We start from the raw sequence: 16834 nt of genomic DNA, 5'->3' as shown, positions 1-16834 counted from the left end.
CTGACAGGAAAGAAAGCTGTGCTAATTATAGAGGAATAATTTTTCCTTGCACATTTATAAAGCTGTTTGGAAGTTTATCAGAACGCCGATTGCAGCAAAGAACATTATGCATTTTGTGATTTGTTCGTCAATCAAAATGTGTCAAAAATACTTATGAAATTTTAGATATTTATATATGGCATTTATGTACTGTCAAAAACATGACATGATCTATAAATTTATTATAGATTTATATATAAATTTATAATATTTATTATTGTTATCATCTTTAATTTAAGTCTATTTATATTAATATAACAGATACAGTGTTATCATTATCATAACCATTATCATTATCAAATAATTTCGCTTTTCTTTCAGAACTTCATTGCATTCGTGAAGAATATATATTAAATCATATTGGGCTGTAATTAAGGATAGCACATTTATTCACATACACTGGTATACACAAAATCTGACCAGCAGATTATATTTACAGCTGGAAAGGGAAGCTGGTTCACTTGCCACTGTAGGTGAATTTCACGAGTGTAATTTAATGAATATAAACATGTATCCGTATTTTCTTAAAGGATCTTCATCCATGACTAAATGCCTAAGAAACTGGTTAAAGGGCAAAGAATTACTTGGTTATTTTTTTTTTTTTTTATCTTTTACAAGCGGTATGCTTGATATGTCCACCACTACCATCACCATATTTAGTGGTAAACGCCACTACTTTGATTACACTCGTGAATCACTTAGAGTAAATGAAAATGAATAACTTCCATACACGGCTGTTCCACATAAAATGTGTTGAGAAATATGGTTCCAGAGATTTTCCAGTGCACAGTGTGGAGCAAAGGAGAACGACACTTCATTCAAACGTATTTCCTTAAAAATGTTTTCTTTTTCTTACAAAATTGAATTTAGTGTCAGTCTTTGTTACGTTTTACTCACACTTTTTTTTTTTTTTCACCGTGTTCATGCTCACCAACACCACTAAAACATAGCATTACATACAGGATCAGGTAGAGGATTGGATGAGCAAGGTATTTCAAAACATGTTCTGAACAATCCAGGGCATAAAGTGGGCGATCCTGGTGTACACGCCGGGATAGCCTGGCTCGGCACACCGATTCCCGAAAGACACAAGCCCAATTTGCACCCATCGGCCACTGACGAAGAGAAGCAAAGGCCCGCCGCTGTCTCCCTGCAACAAGACACAATGTGTGGGTACTTATCATAAAATATCATATTACCATATCAAAATACATGGAACATATAAAGAGAAAATTAATTACCTGAGTGAAAAGGATAAAAATAACAGAAACGTTTTTCTGGACAATTTAGAGTGTACGTATATATATATATATATATATATATATATATATATATATATATATATATATATATATATATATATATATATATATATATATATATATATATATATATACATGCCGAGCACAGAGTGTCTGGCATGCAGGCGTACATTCCTCACTCTTTTTCTCGACTTAAACCTTCCAGACCTTTGTTTAACACAGCCTGTCCTCGTGGTATACATGAAAGAGAGGTGTCCCACAAAGGGTACTTGAGCATTCCATAACCAGAATCTCATGCGCTTTATATTTCTGCTCGGAACCATGCTAAGTCTGTTCTCTAACTAGCCAAAAAACTCCATCATTAATAGAAAGTGTCAAAATCTTTCAAAATTTAACTCCCTTCGTGAGTTCTGACATCTAGCCAAAAACATCTCCAATAACTTTGTTTCTTCTTTCTCTTCTTTATTTCAACCAGATGGCACCACTGCTATCACATCTATCTCTAAAGTTGAACTCTTCGCTCAAACCTTTGTTAAAAAAAACTCTACCTTGGATAATTCAGGACTTGTTCCTTCCTCTCCTCCACACTCTGACTACTTCATGTTACCTATTAAAATTCTTCGCAATGATGTTTTCCATGAACTCACTGGCTTAAACCCTCGGAAGGCTTATGGACCTGACGGGGTCCTTCCTTTTGTTATCCGAAACTGCGCCTCCATGCATGCACCTTGCGTAGTCAAACTCTTTCAACTCTGTCAACATCTACCTTTCCTTCTTGCTGGAAGTTTGCCTACATTCATCCTGTTCCTAAAAAGGTTGACCGTTTTAATCCTTCAAACTACCGTCCAATTGTTTTAATTTCCTGTCTATGTAAAGTTTTTGAATCACTCCTCAACAGGGGGATTCTTAAAAATCTGTCACTTCACAAACTTAGCAAAACTTCACAAAAGCTCAGCCAGTTTTTCTCACCCCCCTCTACCCCACCAGCTGCTAACTCTGTACAAGGGCCTTATCCGTCCATGTATGGAGTATGCTTCACATGTCTGGAGGGGATTCCACTCATACTGCTCTTCTAGACAGGGTAGAATCAAAAGCTTTTCGTCTCATCAACTCCTCTCCTCTAACTGACTGTCTTCAGCCTCTTTCTCATCGCCGTAAAGTTGCATCTTTAACTATCTTCTACTGCTATTTTCATGCTAACTGCTCTTCTGATCTTGCCAACTGCATCCCCCTCTCTTCCCGCGGCCTCGCTGCACAAGACCTTCTTTCTCTGACCCCTATTCTGTCCACTCTCTCTAATGCAAGAGTTAACCAGTATTCTCAATCATTCATCCCTTTCTCTGGTAAACTCTGGAACTCCCTGCCTGCTTCTGTATTTTTTACCTTCCTATGACTTAAATTCCTTCATGAGGGAGGTTTCAAGACACTTATCCTTCAGTTTTTGACTACCACCTCGGACCCTATTCGGGGACCGGGATCTCAGAGGCCTTTCTTTTTATTGTAATCTTGTTGCCCTTGGCCAGTGTCCCTCCTACATAAAAAAAAATAAATAAATAAAATAAATAAATAAATAAATAAATAAATAAATATATATATATATATATATATATATATATATATATATATATATATATATATATATATATATATATATATATATATATATATATATATATATATATATATATATATATATATATATATATATATATATATATATATATATATATATATATATATATATATATATATATATATATATAATGTGCCAAAGATTTTATACTATTTACTGAAACAAAATTAACTAACTTGGCAGGCATCACGGCCACCCTCCACGTAGCCTGCACACAAGAATATTTCCGTGATTGGCTGAAAGTAGGCGTCATTGCAATCGCTGTTCTTCCACACCGGCAGCTTAGCCTCCCTGAGGACGGCACTCTCCTGTCCCCCTGCAGTAATTAAAAAAAAAAGAAAAAAAAAAGTAGAATAAACCGTATAATTCAAAATACACACATTTTTGATGAAGTCTATACGACAAAAGAGGAAGATGGCTCTATTTGGATGCAAGAAGCGCAATAACAACCCTGATACTCACCGTAGTGGGTGGAGCCCCAGCCAATGACGGACGGTGTGTGGCCCACGAGATGGTCGAGGGGCCGCCGGCGGTACTCATCAGATGGCAGACAGACAGGCAATATGTACTCTGTGAATTCTACGTCTTCTGCCAACTTCAGGACTGCTACGTCATTGTAAAACCCATGCGCCTTAAAGTCTGGATGAGGAGTAATGTGGCTTACCCTAGAACATCAAAACATAAGGACATCAGGGAAACTGGAAGAAGTCACATAGCCGTCACATTGCAAACCCTGGATAAAACACACATAACCAACTAACTTGAATCTATTTAATCTTCTTCTAGAGATCCCTGTTGACCAACCTCCAACAACGTGGTTAGTATATTTACCACTATTTGCAGGTAAATTTCTTCCTCCTTTTTAACCTATGACACAAACCCATGGTGATTTCCACCTGACACCTCAGAGTGCCATATCATACCCGTGTAAAGATCGCGACTAGAGACAAGTGAACTATAGTACCCTCACACTTCTGTGTCCTGTTTTGAGGGTGGGTGTGCAGAGCTGTTCTATTCCCGTGTTTTTTTTTTTTTTTTTTTTAATAGACTCATTTTGGGATGTCTTTCACCTGACATTTGTGAAACACACATATTTTTTTGAATGATTGTTAACATGTCTTCCTTTTTTTTTTTTTGGCGGGGGGGGGGTCTTGCTATTTTAGGGACACTACGGTTAACTGAAATTGCAAGATGTCTATAAACATATAAAATCGACTGCTGATCAGCAGTGTCATTGATCTTCATCTGTTAGTGCTGTAAGGGCACCAGAGACACCAGTTGCATACAGCAGCAGTAAACACTTTCCGAAGTGATAATTACTCCCAGTGAGGTCTTAAGCACTGGAACGGTTTCTTACTGGATCAGGGGGGTGTTGTGAACGTTTCTGTGACCTCACTAAACGTTTCCCTTTGTGTCTCACAACACAAATGGGTAGTCAAAGTCTGACCTCTAAAGACAACTCTCTTTCTTCACACAACTCTACATGCACCTAAAACATGTACACCCTTCACTCAGAATTAAAAATTCAATATGGAGACACTTACACCGAATTCGGTTCCCCATCCGGAGAGAAGAACACAAATGTCTTTGACGTCCCGGTCAATTTTATCTTCACTAACTTTTGTAACATTTTCAGCCTTAGATCTAATTTTCAATCTGTAGAACGCCATCTCTCCTACTACTAGAATGGTTTACCTCTCTCTTCACTAACCAAACTGGTGAGCCAACCTTTAATTTTGCTATCATCCACAACTTAGAAGAACTAGTGCAACACCCCACTTATATTCCTGACTGTCTAGGAGAGACGCCCAACATTCTTGACCTTTTCCTAACCGCTAATCCTGCTCGTGTTGTCACGGTCTATTCTGTTGGGCTCTTCTGATCACGGCCTCATATCTGTATCTTGTCCTGTTGCTCCAGTTCCTCTTCAGGATCCCTCAAAGTGGAGGTGCCTCTGTCGTTTCACCTCTGCTAATTGGGGGAAATCTGAGGAGGTATTATTCTCATTTTTCTTGAAATGACTACTGCTTCCGTGTTAGAGACCCATCTCTCTGTGCTGAGCGCATAACAAAGGTGATAGTGTTTGGCATGGAGGCGTACATTCCTCATTCCTTCTCTCGCCCTAAACTTTCAAATTCAGCCTGTTCTTGTGTTATATATGATAGAGAAGAGTCTTTTTTATGCACTCCCATGGTGATGACGTTCTGGGCGATTACTCATGTTGCCAACAGCAAAATCCATCTCTGATCACGTATATCATTTATTGTGTGGCTAGATGTGATGTGCAATTTGATGTGGTTTAGTGTGGTATAAATGTGAGATATGGAATGCTGTGTAAGTCTTGTGGCTCTGGTAATGCAAGTATGTGGTGTGGCTAGAATTTATATGGATTGTTGAATGATTAGAACTGTTGTGTGGCTGGTGTGATGTGTCATGATGTCTAGTTTCTGTCCAGGGTGTTATTTGTGGCGGTGTGTGGAGAATGAGATTGTAGATTAGCATGTGGCTAGATGTGATGTTAGTTGTGGAGTGGCAGTGCGTGATGTGACTGTGATATAGGTTGTTCTGTTAAGGTGTGTAGTGTGGTGTGATCGGAGTGTGATATAAGTTGTGAGGCTGGTTGTGACGCAGCTTTTTGTGGTGCCGTTTGTAATAATTAATGTTGTGTTTATTAGTACAGACGAATTTTCTATTCGTACGATCAAATGAAACGAAATAATATATTTTTGGCAAACTAGGATGACCAGCAAAGTATGTTATAGGTTCATTCTTGTCAGTATGGAATTACAAAATCACTAATAACCCTCGAAACCACAACCAAGTGCATAATTGGCCCTCAAAATGGTTTGAGTTTGACATCCTTGACCTACCCCCTTTCTAAGGATTGCAAATAAAAAAATAAAAATAATAATAATAAAAATAATAATAATAATAATAATAATAATAATAATAATAATAATAATAATAATAATAATAATAATAATAATAATAGTTTGTAAGAGATATTACACATGCCTTGTAGATTTCAATCATTATTCTTGTTCCGACTTTGCCAGACCTACCTACTGTATATCCCTTCTGTAATATGGAGACCAGAACTGCAACGCATTGTCTGGATGAGATTTAACCAATAATGGCAAATAATATAGTTTAAAGATTCATTCGAGATACGTATTTTAAACACCCGTAATCATAATTGCTAATACATGATTTGTTTTGTTTCTGTTATCTCATATGGTTTTCTCTTACATAGGCCTGAACTAAATGAAAATATAAATTTTTTCATCCATTGGTCTTACCGGAGGCTCGTTCTTTATTTTGTACCTACTGTGTAGTTACTTTCTACCAACACTAAGTACTCTGCATTTCCAAATGCATTTTGCTTCACTTACCATCTATCTGTCTATTCCCTCATTCCCTTTAATTAATTAAGTCTATTTGCAAGAGGAGTCAGTAAACACCTGCCGAAACGATAACTACTCCCAGTGAGGTTTGAGGCACTGGATCAAGGGGTGCTGTGAACTTTTCAATAACCTCATTGAACTTTACCCATTGTATCTCACAACACAAGGGGACAGTCACACCCTGCCCTTTAAAGACAGCTATCTTTCTTCATACAAAACTACATGCACCTAATTAAACACACACACACACACACACACCATTCACTCAAAATTCTAAATTCAATATGGCGACTCCTACACTAGCCTCGTAGTCCCCATCTAAGGAGGGGATCACAAATGTCTCCTGTTGGGACTGATCTGGTATCGACCCTTGGTGTCTTGACATCCCCTGTTAACTTTTTCTTCATAAATTTCTGCAACATTCGTGGCCTTGGATCTAATTCTCAATCTGTAGGACACCACCTCTCCTCTACTAAACCTCATCTTCTTTTCCTCATCGAAACATAAGTGCATGAGGCAACAGACAGTAGCCCCTTCTCTGTTCCCTCCTACGAGTACTTTCTTCATCCTCACTTTCAATCCAAAGCTGAATGTTGCGTCCACGATCTGGCTACGACTCCAGAGTAATTCTCAAACTAAATTTATCTGTGCTGTATCTGTGCTCGTACCTCTCACTTAACTCCTCTGATTTTAGAAAATTCTTTGACTATTTAAATTCCTGACTCTCTTCCCTTTGGTGGAGATCTCCATTCTTGGTGACTTTAATGTTCACCTCCAGCTTTGGCTTTCCTATCCCTTCACTGACCATCCTGGTAAACTAGATTTAACTTTGCTATCCTTCTCGACCTAGAATAACAACCTACCCATATTCCTGACCATCTTGGAGATACGCCCGACATTTTTTACCTTTTGCTATACATGCTATACATGATAGAGAGGTGGCGCACCAAAGGTACTTGAGTCTTCCATCACCAGAATCTCATGCACTTTATATTTCTGCCTGGAATCAAACTAAATCTCTTCTCCAACTAAGCAAAAACCTCCTTCATTAATAGAAAGCATGAAAACCTTTCAAGATCTAATTCCCAACGTGATTTCTGGCACCTAGCCGAAAACATCTTCAATAACTTTATTTCTTCATCTTTTTTTCCTATTCTATTTCAACCTGATGGCATTATTGCTCACTCATCTATCTCTAAAGCTGAACTCTTCGCTCAAAACTTTGCTAAAAGCTCTTCCTTGAATGATTCAGGGCGTGTTCATCTCTTTCCTCCAGCCTCTGACTTCTTCATACTACCCATTAAGATCCGTCACAGAAATGTTTTCCATGACCTCGCTGGCCTTAACCCTCGGAAGGCTTATGGACCTGATCGGGTACCTCTTATTGTTGTCCAGACTGTGCCTCCGTGCTTGCACCTTGCCTAATCAAACTCTTCCAGCTCTGTCTTTCACCATCTACCTTGCTTTTCTGCTGGAAGTTTGCCTGCCTACATTCAGCATGTTCCTAAAAAGGGTGACCGCTCTATTTCCTCAAATTATCGTCTTATTGCTTTAATTTCCTGCCTCTCTAAAATTTTTGAATTTATCCTCAACAAGAAATTTCTTGAACAACTATAACTTCACAACTTTATATCTGATCCCCAGTATGGGTTCTGTCGAGGCTGCTCTACTGGTGATGTTCTGGCTTTCTTACTGAGTCTTGGTCATGGTAGTTAAGGGATTTTAGTGAAACTTTCACTGTTGCCTTAGAGATATGAATAGCTTTTGATAGAATCTGGCACAAAGCTTTGATTTTCAGTCTATCCTTCTATGGCTTCTTTCTCTCTGCAACTTCATATCAAGTTTCTTTTCTGACTGTTCTATTGCTTCTGTGGTAAACGGTCACTGCTCTTTTCGTAAGTCTATTAACAGTGGTATTTCTTAGGGTTCTGTCCTGTCATCCACTCTCCTCCTACTATTCACCATTAATCTTCTAAACCAAACTTCTTGTCTTATCAAGTCCTACACTGATAATACCACCCTGCATTTCTCCACGTCTTTTCGTAGACGTCCAACTTTTTAAAGTAAGCAGCTCACGCAGGGAAGCCACAGAACGCCTGACTTCTAATCCCTCTAAAGTTTTTTATTGGGGCAGAGCAAACTTATTAATCTTAAATGTCTCAAAAACTCAATTTCTCCATCTATCAACTCGGCACAACCTTCCAGATATCTAGGATCTCTTCTTCACTGACAATGAACTATCTTCCTCTTCTACAATGAACATCTTCGGTCTGTCTTTTACTTACAGTCTAAACTGGAAACTTCACATCTCATCTCTAGCTAAAACGGTTTGTATGAAGGTAGGTGTTCCGAATCGTCTCTGCCAGTTTTTTTTTTTCTCATCCCCCCCTTCCAATCCGGCTGCTAACTCTGTACAGAGGGCTTATCCGTCCATGTATGGAGTATGCGTCACATGTATGGGGGGGATTCCACTCATACCGCTCTTTTAGACAGGTAGGAATCGAAAGCTTTTTTATCTTATCAAGTACTCTTTCTCATCGCTGTACTGTTGCATCTATTGCTATCTTCTACCACTATTTTCACGTTAATTGTTCTTCTGATCTTGCTAACTGCCTCATCTCCTCCCGCGGCTTTGCTGCACAAGGCATTTTTCCTTCCCTCATCCCTATTCTGTCCACCTCTCTAATGCAAGAATTATCCAGTATTCTCAATAATTCATCCCATTCTCTGGTAAACTTTGAAACTCCTTGCCTGCTTCTGTATTTTCTGCTTCCTATGACTTGAACTCTTTCAAGAGGAAGGTTTCAAGGCAAGTATCCTGTTAGTTGGCTATTCTATCTGATCTCTTTGGGAACTGGCATTAAGTGCGGTCTTTTACATATATATATATATATATATATATATATATATATATATATATATATATATATATATATATATATATATATATATATATATATATATATATATATATATATATATATATATATATATATTTTTTTTTTTTTTTTTTTTTTCTTTTTTCTTTTTCTTTTTTATGTAGGAAGGACACTGGCCAAGGGCAACAAAAATCTAATAAAAAAAATGCCCACTGAAATGCCAGTCCCATAGAAGGGTCAAAGCAGTGGTCAAAAATTGATGAATAAATGTCTTGAACCCTCCCTCTTGAAGGAATTCAAGTCAAAGGAAGGTGGAAATACAGAAGCAGGCAAGGAGTTCCAGAGTTTACCAGAGAAAGGGATGAATGATTGAGAATACTAGTTAACTCTTGCGTTAGAGAGGTGGACAGAATAGGGGTGAGAGAAAGAAGAAAGTCTTGTGCAGCGAGGCCGCGGAAGGAGTGGAGGCATGCAGTTAGCAAGATCAGAAGAGCAGTTAGCATGAAAATAGCGGTAGAAGACAGCTAGAGATGCAACATTGCGGCGGTGAGGGAGAGGCTGAAGACAGTCAGTTAGAGGAGAGGAGTTGATGAGACGAAAAGCTTTTCATTCCACCCTGTCTAGAAGAGCAGTATGAGTGGAACCCCCCCCAGACATGTGAAGCATACTCCATACATGGACGGATAAGGCCCTTCTACAGAGTTAGCAGCTGGGCGGGTGAGAAAAACTGGCGGAGACGTCTCAGAACACCTAACTTCATAGAAGCTGTTTTAGCTAGAGATGAGATGTGAAGTTTCTAGTTCAGATTATAAGTAAAGGACAGACCGAGGATGTTCAGTGTAGAAGAGGGGGACAGTTGAGTGTCATTGAAGAAGAGGGGATAGTTGTCTGGAAGGTTGTGTCGAGTTGATAGATGGAGGAATTGAATTTTTGAGGCATTGAACAATACTAAGTTTGCTCTGCCCCAATCAGAAATTTTAGAAAGATCAGAAGTCAAGCGCTCTGTGGCTTCCCTGCGTGATATGTTTACCTCCTGAAGGGTTGGACGTTTATGAAAAGACGTGGAAAAGTGCAGAGTGGTATCATCAGCGTAGGAGTGGAGAGGACAAGAAGTTTGGTTTAGAAGATCATTAATGAATAATAAGAAGAGAGTGGGTGACAGGACAGAACCCTGAGGAACACCACTGTTATAAGAGATTTAGGAGAAGAACAGTGACCGTCTACCACAGCAGCAATAGAACGGTCAGAAAGGAAACTTGAGATGAAGTTACAGAGAGAAGGATAGAAACCGTAGGAGGGTAGTTTGGAAATCAAAGCTTTGTGCCAGACTCTATCGAAAGCTTTTGATATGTCCAAGGCAACAGGAAAAGTTTCACCAAAATCTCTAAAAGAGGATGACCAAGACTCAGTAAGGAAAGCCAGAAGATCACCAGTAGAGCGGCCTTGACGGAACCCATACTGGCGATCAGATAGAAGGTTGTGAAGTGATAGAAGTTTAAGAATGTTCCTGATGAGGATAGATTCAAAAACTTTAGATAAGCAGGAAATTAAAGCAATAGGACGGTAGTTTGAGGGATTAGAACGCTCACCCTTTTTAGGAACAGGTTGAATGTAGGCAAACTTCCAGCAAGAAGGAAAGGTAGATGTTGACAAACAGAGCTGAAAGAGTTTGACTAGGCAAGGTGCAAGCACGGAGGCACAGTTTCGGAGAACAATAGGAGGGACCCCATCAGGGCCATAAGCCTTCCGAGGGTTTAGGCCAGCGCTGGCATGGAAAACATAATTGCGAAGAATTTTAATACGTGGCATGAAGTAGTCAGAGGGTGGAGGAGAGGGAGGAACAAGCCCAGAATCGTCCAAGTACAGTTTTTAGCAAAGGTTTGAGCGAAGAGTTCAGCTTTAGAAATAGATGTGATAGCAGTGGTGCCATCTGGTTGAAATAGAGGAGGGAAAGAAGAAAAAGCAAAGTTATTGGAGATATTTTTGGCTAGATGCAAGAAATCACGAGGGGAGTTAGATCTTCAAAGGTTTTGAAATTTTCTGTTAATGAAGGAGTTTTTGGCTAGTTGGAGAACAGACTTGGCATGGTTCCGGGCAGAAATATAAAGTGCATGAGATTCTGGTGATGGAAGGCTTAAGTACCTTTTGTGGGCCACCTCTATATTATGTATAGGACGAGAATAAGCTGTGTTAAACCAAGGTTTAGAAAGTTTAGGACGAGAAAAAGAGTGAGGAATGTACGCCTCCATGCCAGACACTATCACCTCTGTTATGCGCTCAGCACACAAAGACGGGTCTCTGACAAGGAAGCAGTAGTCATTCCAAGGAAAATCAGCAAAATACTTCCTCAGGTCCCCCCAACTAGCAGAGGCAAAACGCCAGAGGCACCGTCGCTTAGGGGGATCCTGAGGAGGGACTGGAGCGATAAGACAAGATATAGATATGAGATTGTGATCGGAGGAGCCCAACGGAGAAGAAAGGATGACAGCATAAGCAGAAGGATTAGAGGTCAGGAAAAGATCAAGAATGTTGGGCGTATCTCCAAGACGGTCAGGAATACGAGTAGGGTGTTGCACCAATTGCTCTAGGTCATGGAGGATAGCAAAGTTGTACAAGTTCACCAGGATGGTCAGTGAAGGGAGAGGAAAGACAAAGATGGTGGTGAGCATTGAAGTCTCCAAGAATGGAGATCCCTGCAAAAGGGAAGAGGGTCAGAATGTGCTCCACTTTGGAAGTTAAGTAGTCAAAGAATTTCTTATAATCAGAGGAGTTAGGTGAGAGGTATACAGCACAGATAAATTTAGTATGAGAGTGACTCTGTAGTCGTAGCCAGATGGTGGAAAACTCGGAAGATTCAAGAGCGTGGGCACGAGAGCAGGTTAAGTCGTTGAGCACATAAATGCAGCATCCAGCTTTGGATCGAAAATGAGGATAGAGAAAGTAGGAGGGAACAGAAAAGGGGCTACTGTCAGTTGCCTCAGACACCTGAGTTTCAGTGAGGAAAAGAAGATGAGGTTTAGAAGAGGAGAGGTGGTGTTCTACAGAGTGAAAATTAGATCTTAGACCGCGAATGTTGCAGAAGTTAATGAAGAAAAAGTTGAGGGGGGTGTCAAGACACTTAGGGTCGTCGACAGAAAGGCAGTCTGACCTGGGGACATTTATGGTCCCCTCCCCAGATGGGGACTCCGAGGCTGGTGTAGGTGTCGCCATGATGATTTTAAAACTTTCGAGTGAAGGGTGTATGTTATTAGGTGCTTGTAGTTTTGTGTGGAGGAAGAGAGTTGTCTTTAGAGGGCAGGCTGTGACTGCCGCCTTGTGTTGTGAGACACAAAGGGAAACGTTCAGTGAGGTCACAGCTGGGTTTAATGATAAGTTCACAGCACCCCCTGAACAGTGCTTTAGACCTCACTGGGAGTAATTATCGTTTCGGCAGGTGTCTACTGCCTCCTCATATATATATATATATATATATATATATATATATATATATATATATATATATATATATATATATATATATATATATATATATATATATATATATATATATATATTCTCATAGGCGTTCATAGCTGATCTTATTAATTTCTAAAATGCTGCAACTAAAGCGTTTTGTTAACCTATAAATTTTATCCTGCCTTTAACATCTAACACGCTCTTTTATTTAGATCTATGCATTGTTTTAACCTGCCAATCATTGTTTTAGAGTCATTATCTTGTTGCTCTATATAAAATATTTAGAGTCTGATCTGCAAGTGATTAATTTTAAAGATATTTCGAACTCATCATCATTAATCTGTCTTGATCTCACTCCTTTACTCCCGCTCCATAATCCGTACCTCATTCCTCTCTCGTCCCAGCCTCACGTCATCCTCTCCAGACTTTGGCTCACTCACCACACCTTCCTCAATGGGTCTCAGACGTCGTGTCGCCTCCCCTTTCTGTCCACTCACTGTGAATTAGCTAAAAATATCTTCTTATTCCTTAAAAATATACCCTCTTGAAAGCCAGGTAACTTATTTTTATCGGTATTTGTGGAAGTTTCCTCATATTTCACACCACATCTAATTTTACAGTGATATCGTTTTTACCTAGTTATCCTCCAATCTCTACTTGTAACTGTTTCACGTTTATTTATTAGTGATAGGTTTAAAATAACATTTCCATGATTATCTGCTTCAGAAAATTGTCTTGGATTGCATTCAAAAGTCCTCTGCACCTCTGTCCACCATTATCAAGCCTCAGTCAATGTTTTTAACTAAGTTTTAATATCTCCTAAACACACACCTCATTTTATATGCCCTATCTAGTTCCTGTAGTGTTAGGCGCCCAAGACGCTAATCCATCCCAATATTACTTCCTTCTTAGAGATCTAAGTACATTAACTGTGTTGTAATCATTGTATTCATATACTACTGTACTATTAAGACAACATTGCAATGTAGGTATCTCCAACATTCGTAAAACTCTTCCACGTTTGCCTGTCCTGTCTTTAAGAAATAATCTGTAATACTGTGGATGAAATACCTTCCTTGACATATCTGACGTTTCTCACAGGTACCAGTACTCCCAATAGATTTTCTTTATTCAAATTACTCTTACAGTTACTGCAGCAAACACTTAACCTGTCTCTTGTCTTCGCTCTGGTAGTTTTCTTTCACTATTTAAGTAATAATTTCCTGTTTTTTTTCTTCATATTTCTTTTCATAACCTAGCATACAATGTGTCGTTGCTGTAGAAGCATATCCCGTTATTGACTAAAGTTCATCTATTACTTTTACAATGAATCACAAAATTGCGGATAACTACAATATCACAGGGAAACCATTGAACATCAAATATTAAGACTACCTATCCCTTATTCCACACCTTAACCTTAAAAATGTACGCAAATAAGTTCAGAAATAAAACAGACAACAAATAACTAAGTGACTAAAGCAATTGTAGCATATGAAGGATTAAAAATTGCAATAAATTGTTCAGTTTCTTTTTTTACCTGTAAGTTTTTGGCTTGGAAATGAAGTCATCACTCGTGCTAAAGATGTTATGATCACCGAGCCGGACCGTGAACTGCTGAGGATTGAACCTGTGAAAAAGAAGTAAAGATGTATTGTCGAAAAAAAAAAAAATGATAGCAAAGTAATACTAAGAGAGAGAGAGAGAGAGAGAGAGAGAGAGAGAGAGAGAGAGAGAGAGAGAGAGAGAGAGAGAGAGAGAGAGAGAGAGAGAGAGAGAGAGAGAGAGAGAGACGCGAAAAAAAACCTCCAAATAGAACACATAAACACATTGATATGTACAGCGAGATAGAGAGTAGAGATAACGAGAAGAAGTGTGAAGGACAAATAAGTTAGAAAAATAAAGAGGGGAAGAGGGAGAGAGAGAGAGGACGAAAACCAAGCAGACGAGTAGCTGAGGCCGTATTAACGAAAATTTTTAACTATAGAGGCTTGACTCAGCTCAACTCTTATGCTTAGAGTTACTGTTTAACTTCCCAAGTTGTGCTTAGTCTAGGTCTTAAATTTAAGCCAAGTCCAGAGTCTGCTTAACTTTAAGAGTTACGCAAAGATTAAGTTAACCAAAGATAGCCGGACGTCCAGCTCGAGCCCGCAACCTCAATAATTATCAGCCCCGTAGGTATGTTCTTGATAACCTGAGTGATTCTGAACTGTTGGACATATGTATAATAAAACTGCAGGAATGTTATTTGTGATATATTTGGCGTGAGATGTCTTGGAGAAGGCCTCAGGAAGGACTGATGCACTAACGCTAGTAATTAAAGTGATAATTACAGTGTTTACCCAATGGAAAATGCAGCTCTGCAGTAATGATGACCTTAGACTTTCATGTGTCCTTTTGCTGGAGTGCCTCATCTTAGTAATAGAGCCCCATGCAGCTTTTTATATGCCGCTGAATGAGTAACACCCTCCAGGATACATCTTTCCTCATCATACTCGTACACTGATTGGATGTGGTAGAAAAGTCGGTCCAGTTGGGTTTTCTATATTGGCTTTTTCGGCCTTAGAGGTCATCATCTTCTTCATACTAAAGAAAAAAAAAAAAGAGTAAAGGAGGCGCTGCTGAGTATGAGTGGTGGGACAACACTGGCTGAAGGACGTAAACACTGAGACAAAATACACGCGTCTTGCGCGGGATGAATTTACTTATCAATAAACACAAATTAATGCGCTCATATCCTTACAAAATCGATGCCAAATTATATATATATTTTTTTGTTATTTAATTAAAAAGATGTGAAATGATTGCACTATTAACTCAAAATTGAGAAATAAAAGATTTTACTGTTTTGGTCTTTCACCACTTCATAATGGAAATTAAGACAGTCTCAAGTCTCAGCACAACTTTAAGACCGCTTAAGAGATAAGCACAAGTCTAAGCAGAAGGCTGCGACGAACTCGAAGAATCTTTGTTAATATGGCCCCTGACGCATCAAGCCACACGAGTTTACCGTAAAACTTTATATAACTTAGAAGCTGATCTTCCCCACTTAATTTCTGCCACTCCCCTGCTTTCCTGAAAGTTGTAGTTAAGTGTAGTAGAAGAGTTGCACTTTCCCATCGTATGATCAATTTTCACCCAGCCCTCCAACTAACACCCCTAAGATCTTTAAAAACATAATGTTTCGTTTGGGAGGGAAAGAAGGACGTAGAGGACTAGTTAAGTTAGGCAAGCCTTCGCCCCTCCAGCTCTCCACTTACCTCTCCCCTCTTTCCTTCCGTAAACCCTGTCATGTGGCCGGCCCGGCTGGCCAACCGTCTTTCCCATACTCACTACTCAGTAGCATAGAAGATTTGAAACGGTGGGACGTGGTGCTTAGAGAGGCATGTTAAGGCATGGGTAGGGAGGACATATTACTTTTGTACCTACGGGTGGGATTACTGTGTGATGCCTTATTAAAATGTGTACTATTTAGGTCCCACTGGAGGTCTGTGTCTGGGTTGATCTGAATATTGTTTGAAGAGTGTGATAGAACCCTTCCACCTCGCTATTCCTGCAAGAGAAGGTGACTTCACTTGCAGTGTTATCCGAGAGTCCGTTGTAGTCTTGCGGGAGCAGATACTGGTTCTCTCACCATTTCCGCCTAAGCGTGTGTTCGTTAAATGTTTCTCGTCATTGTGGCCCACAACTGTGAGTGGGGCAGAACAGAGGATTGCATGATATATATGCTAGCCTACAGTTGTCTACTTTCTTCTCGGAATCCTGCAAGTTTTATAAAAGGTGGGAATCTGTCTTCTGGAAGATTGTAAATATCCTGTTGTCTGGCTAGAGAGTATAATATTTCTGTTGGATAGTAGGTAATTCTTTAAATGTGGGCGATTGTTCAACAAGGGCATTAGCCTCATCCTGGGGGTGAGTTATCTGTACTGTCTGTGCTCTTTAGCACATGGCTCATTAGTTCTTTCTCAGCTTGGAGGATTGGCATTTGTTATATTCCCTTCTTTGTTGTTGGGTTAAACAGAGTAGCGATCTTATTGAGCCTCAATAGTTGTTCACGAGCGGTAGTTGCCTGGATTCGTTGTATTTGTGCCCCGCATTAGAGGGAGCTTGTCAAGGGGAAGCTGACCTGAGTGTAGTGGCAGCTGCGACGGGGGGTGTAAC

The 16834-nt window shown here is 39.4% G+C and overlaps 1 protein-coding gene and 1 long non-coding RNA gene across 4 annotated transcripts in view; one reads left to right on the top strand and one right to left on the bottom strand.

The window, feature by feature from the left end:
- Nucleotides 1-16834, top strand: part of LOC135104958 (uncharacterized) — a 51531-nt gene that overhangs the window by 18446 nt on the left and 16251 nt on the right. The gene's annotated exons all lie outside the window — the stretch shown is intronic.
- Nucleotides 411-16834, bottom strand: part of LOC135104952 (uncharacterized) — a 91238-nt gene continuing 74814 nt past the window's right edge. For all 3 annotated transcript variants that reach the window (XM_064012781.1, XM_064012780.1, XM_064012782.1), the window contains 4 exons: nt 14214-14303; nt 3397-3599; nt 3111-3250; nt 411-1189 (listed from right to left, as the gene is read on the bottom strand). In XM_064012781.1, coding sequence (XP_063868851.1) covers nt 1034-1189; nt 3111-3250; nt 3397-3599; nt 14214-14303 — 589 coding nt within the window. In that variant the 3' untranslated portion in view covers nt 411-1033. The remainder of the gene's footprint in view (nt 1190-3110; nt 3251-3396; nt 3600-14213; nt 14304-16834) is intronic.

This window comes from Scylla paramamosain, chromosome 11 (assembly GCF_035594125.1).
Source record: "Scylla paramamosain isolate STU-SP2022 chromosome 11, ASM3559412v1, whole genome shotgun sequence".
In the NCBI taxonomy this organism is placed as follows: domain Eukaryota; kingdom Metazoa; phylum Arthropoda; class Malacostraca; order Decapoda; family Portunidae; genus Scylla; species Scylla paramamosain.
Note: the sequence above shows the minus strand (reverse complement) of the source record. Positions and strands in the feature narration are given on the sequence as shown.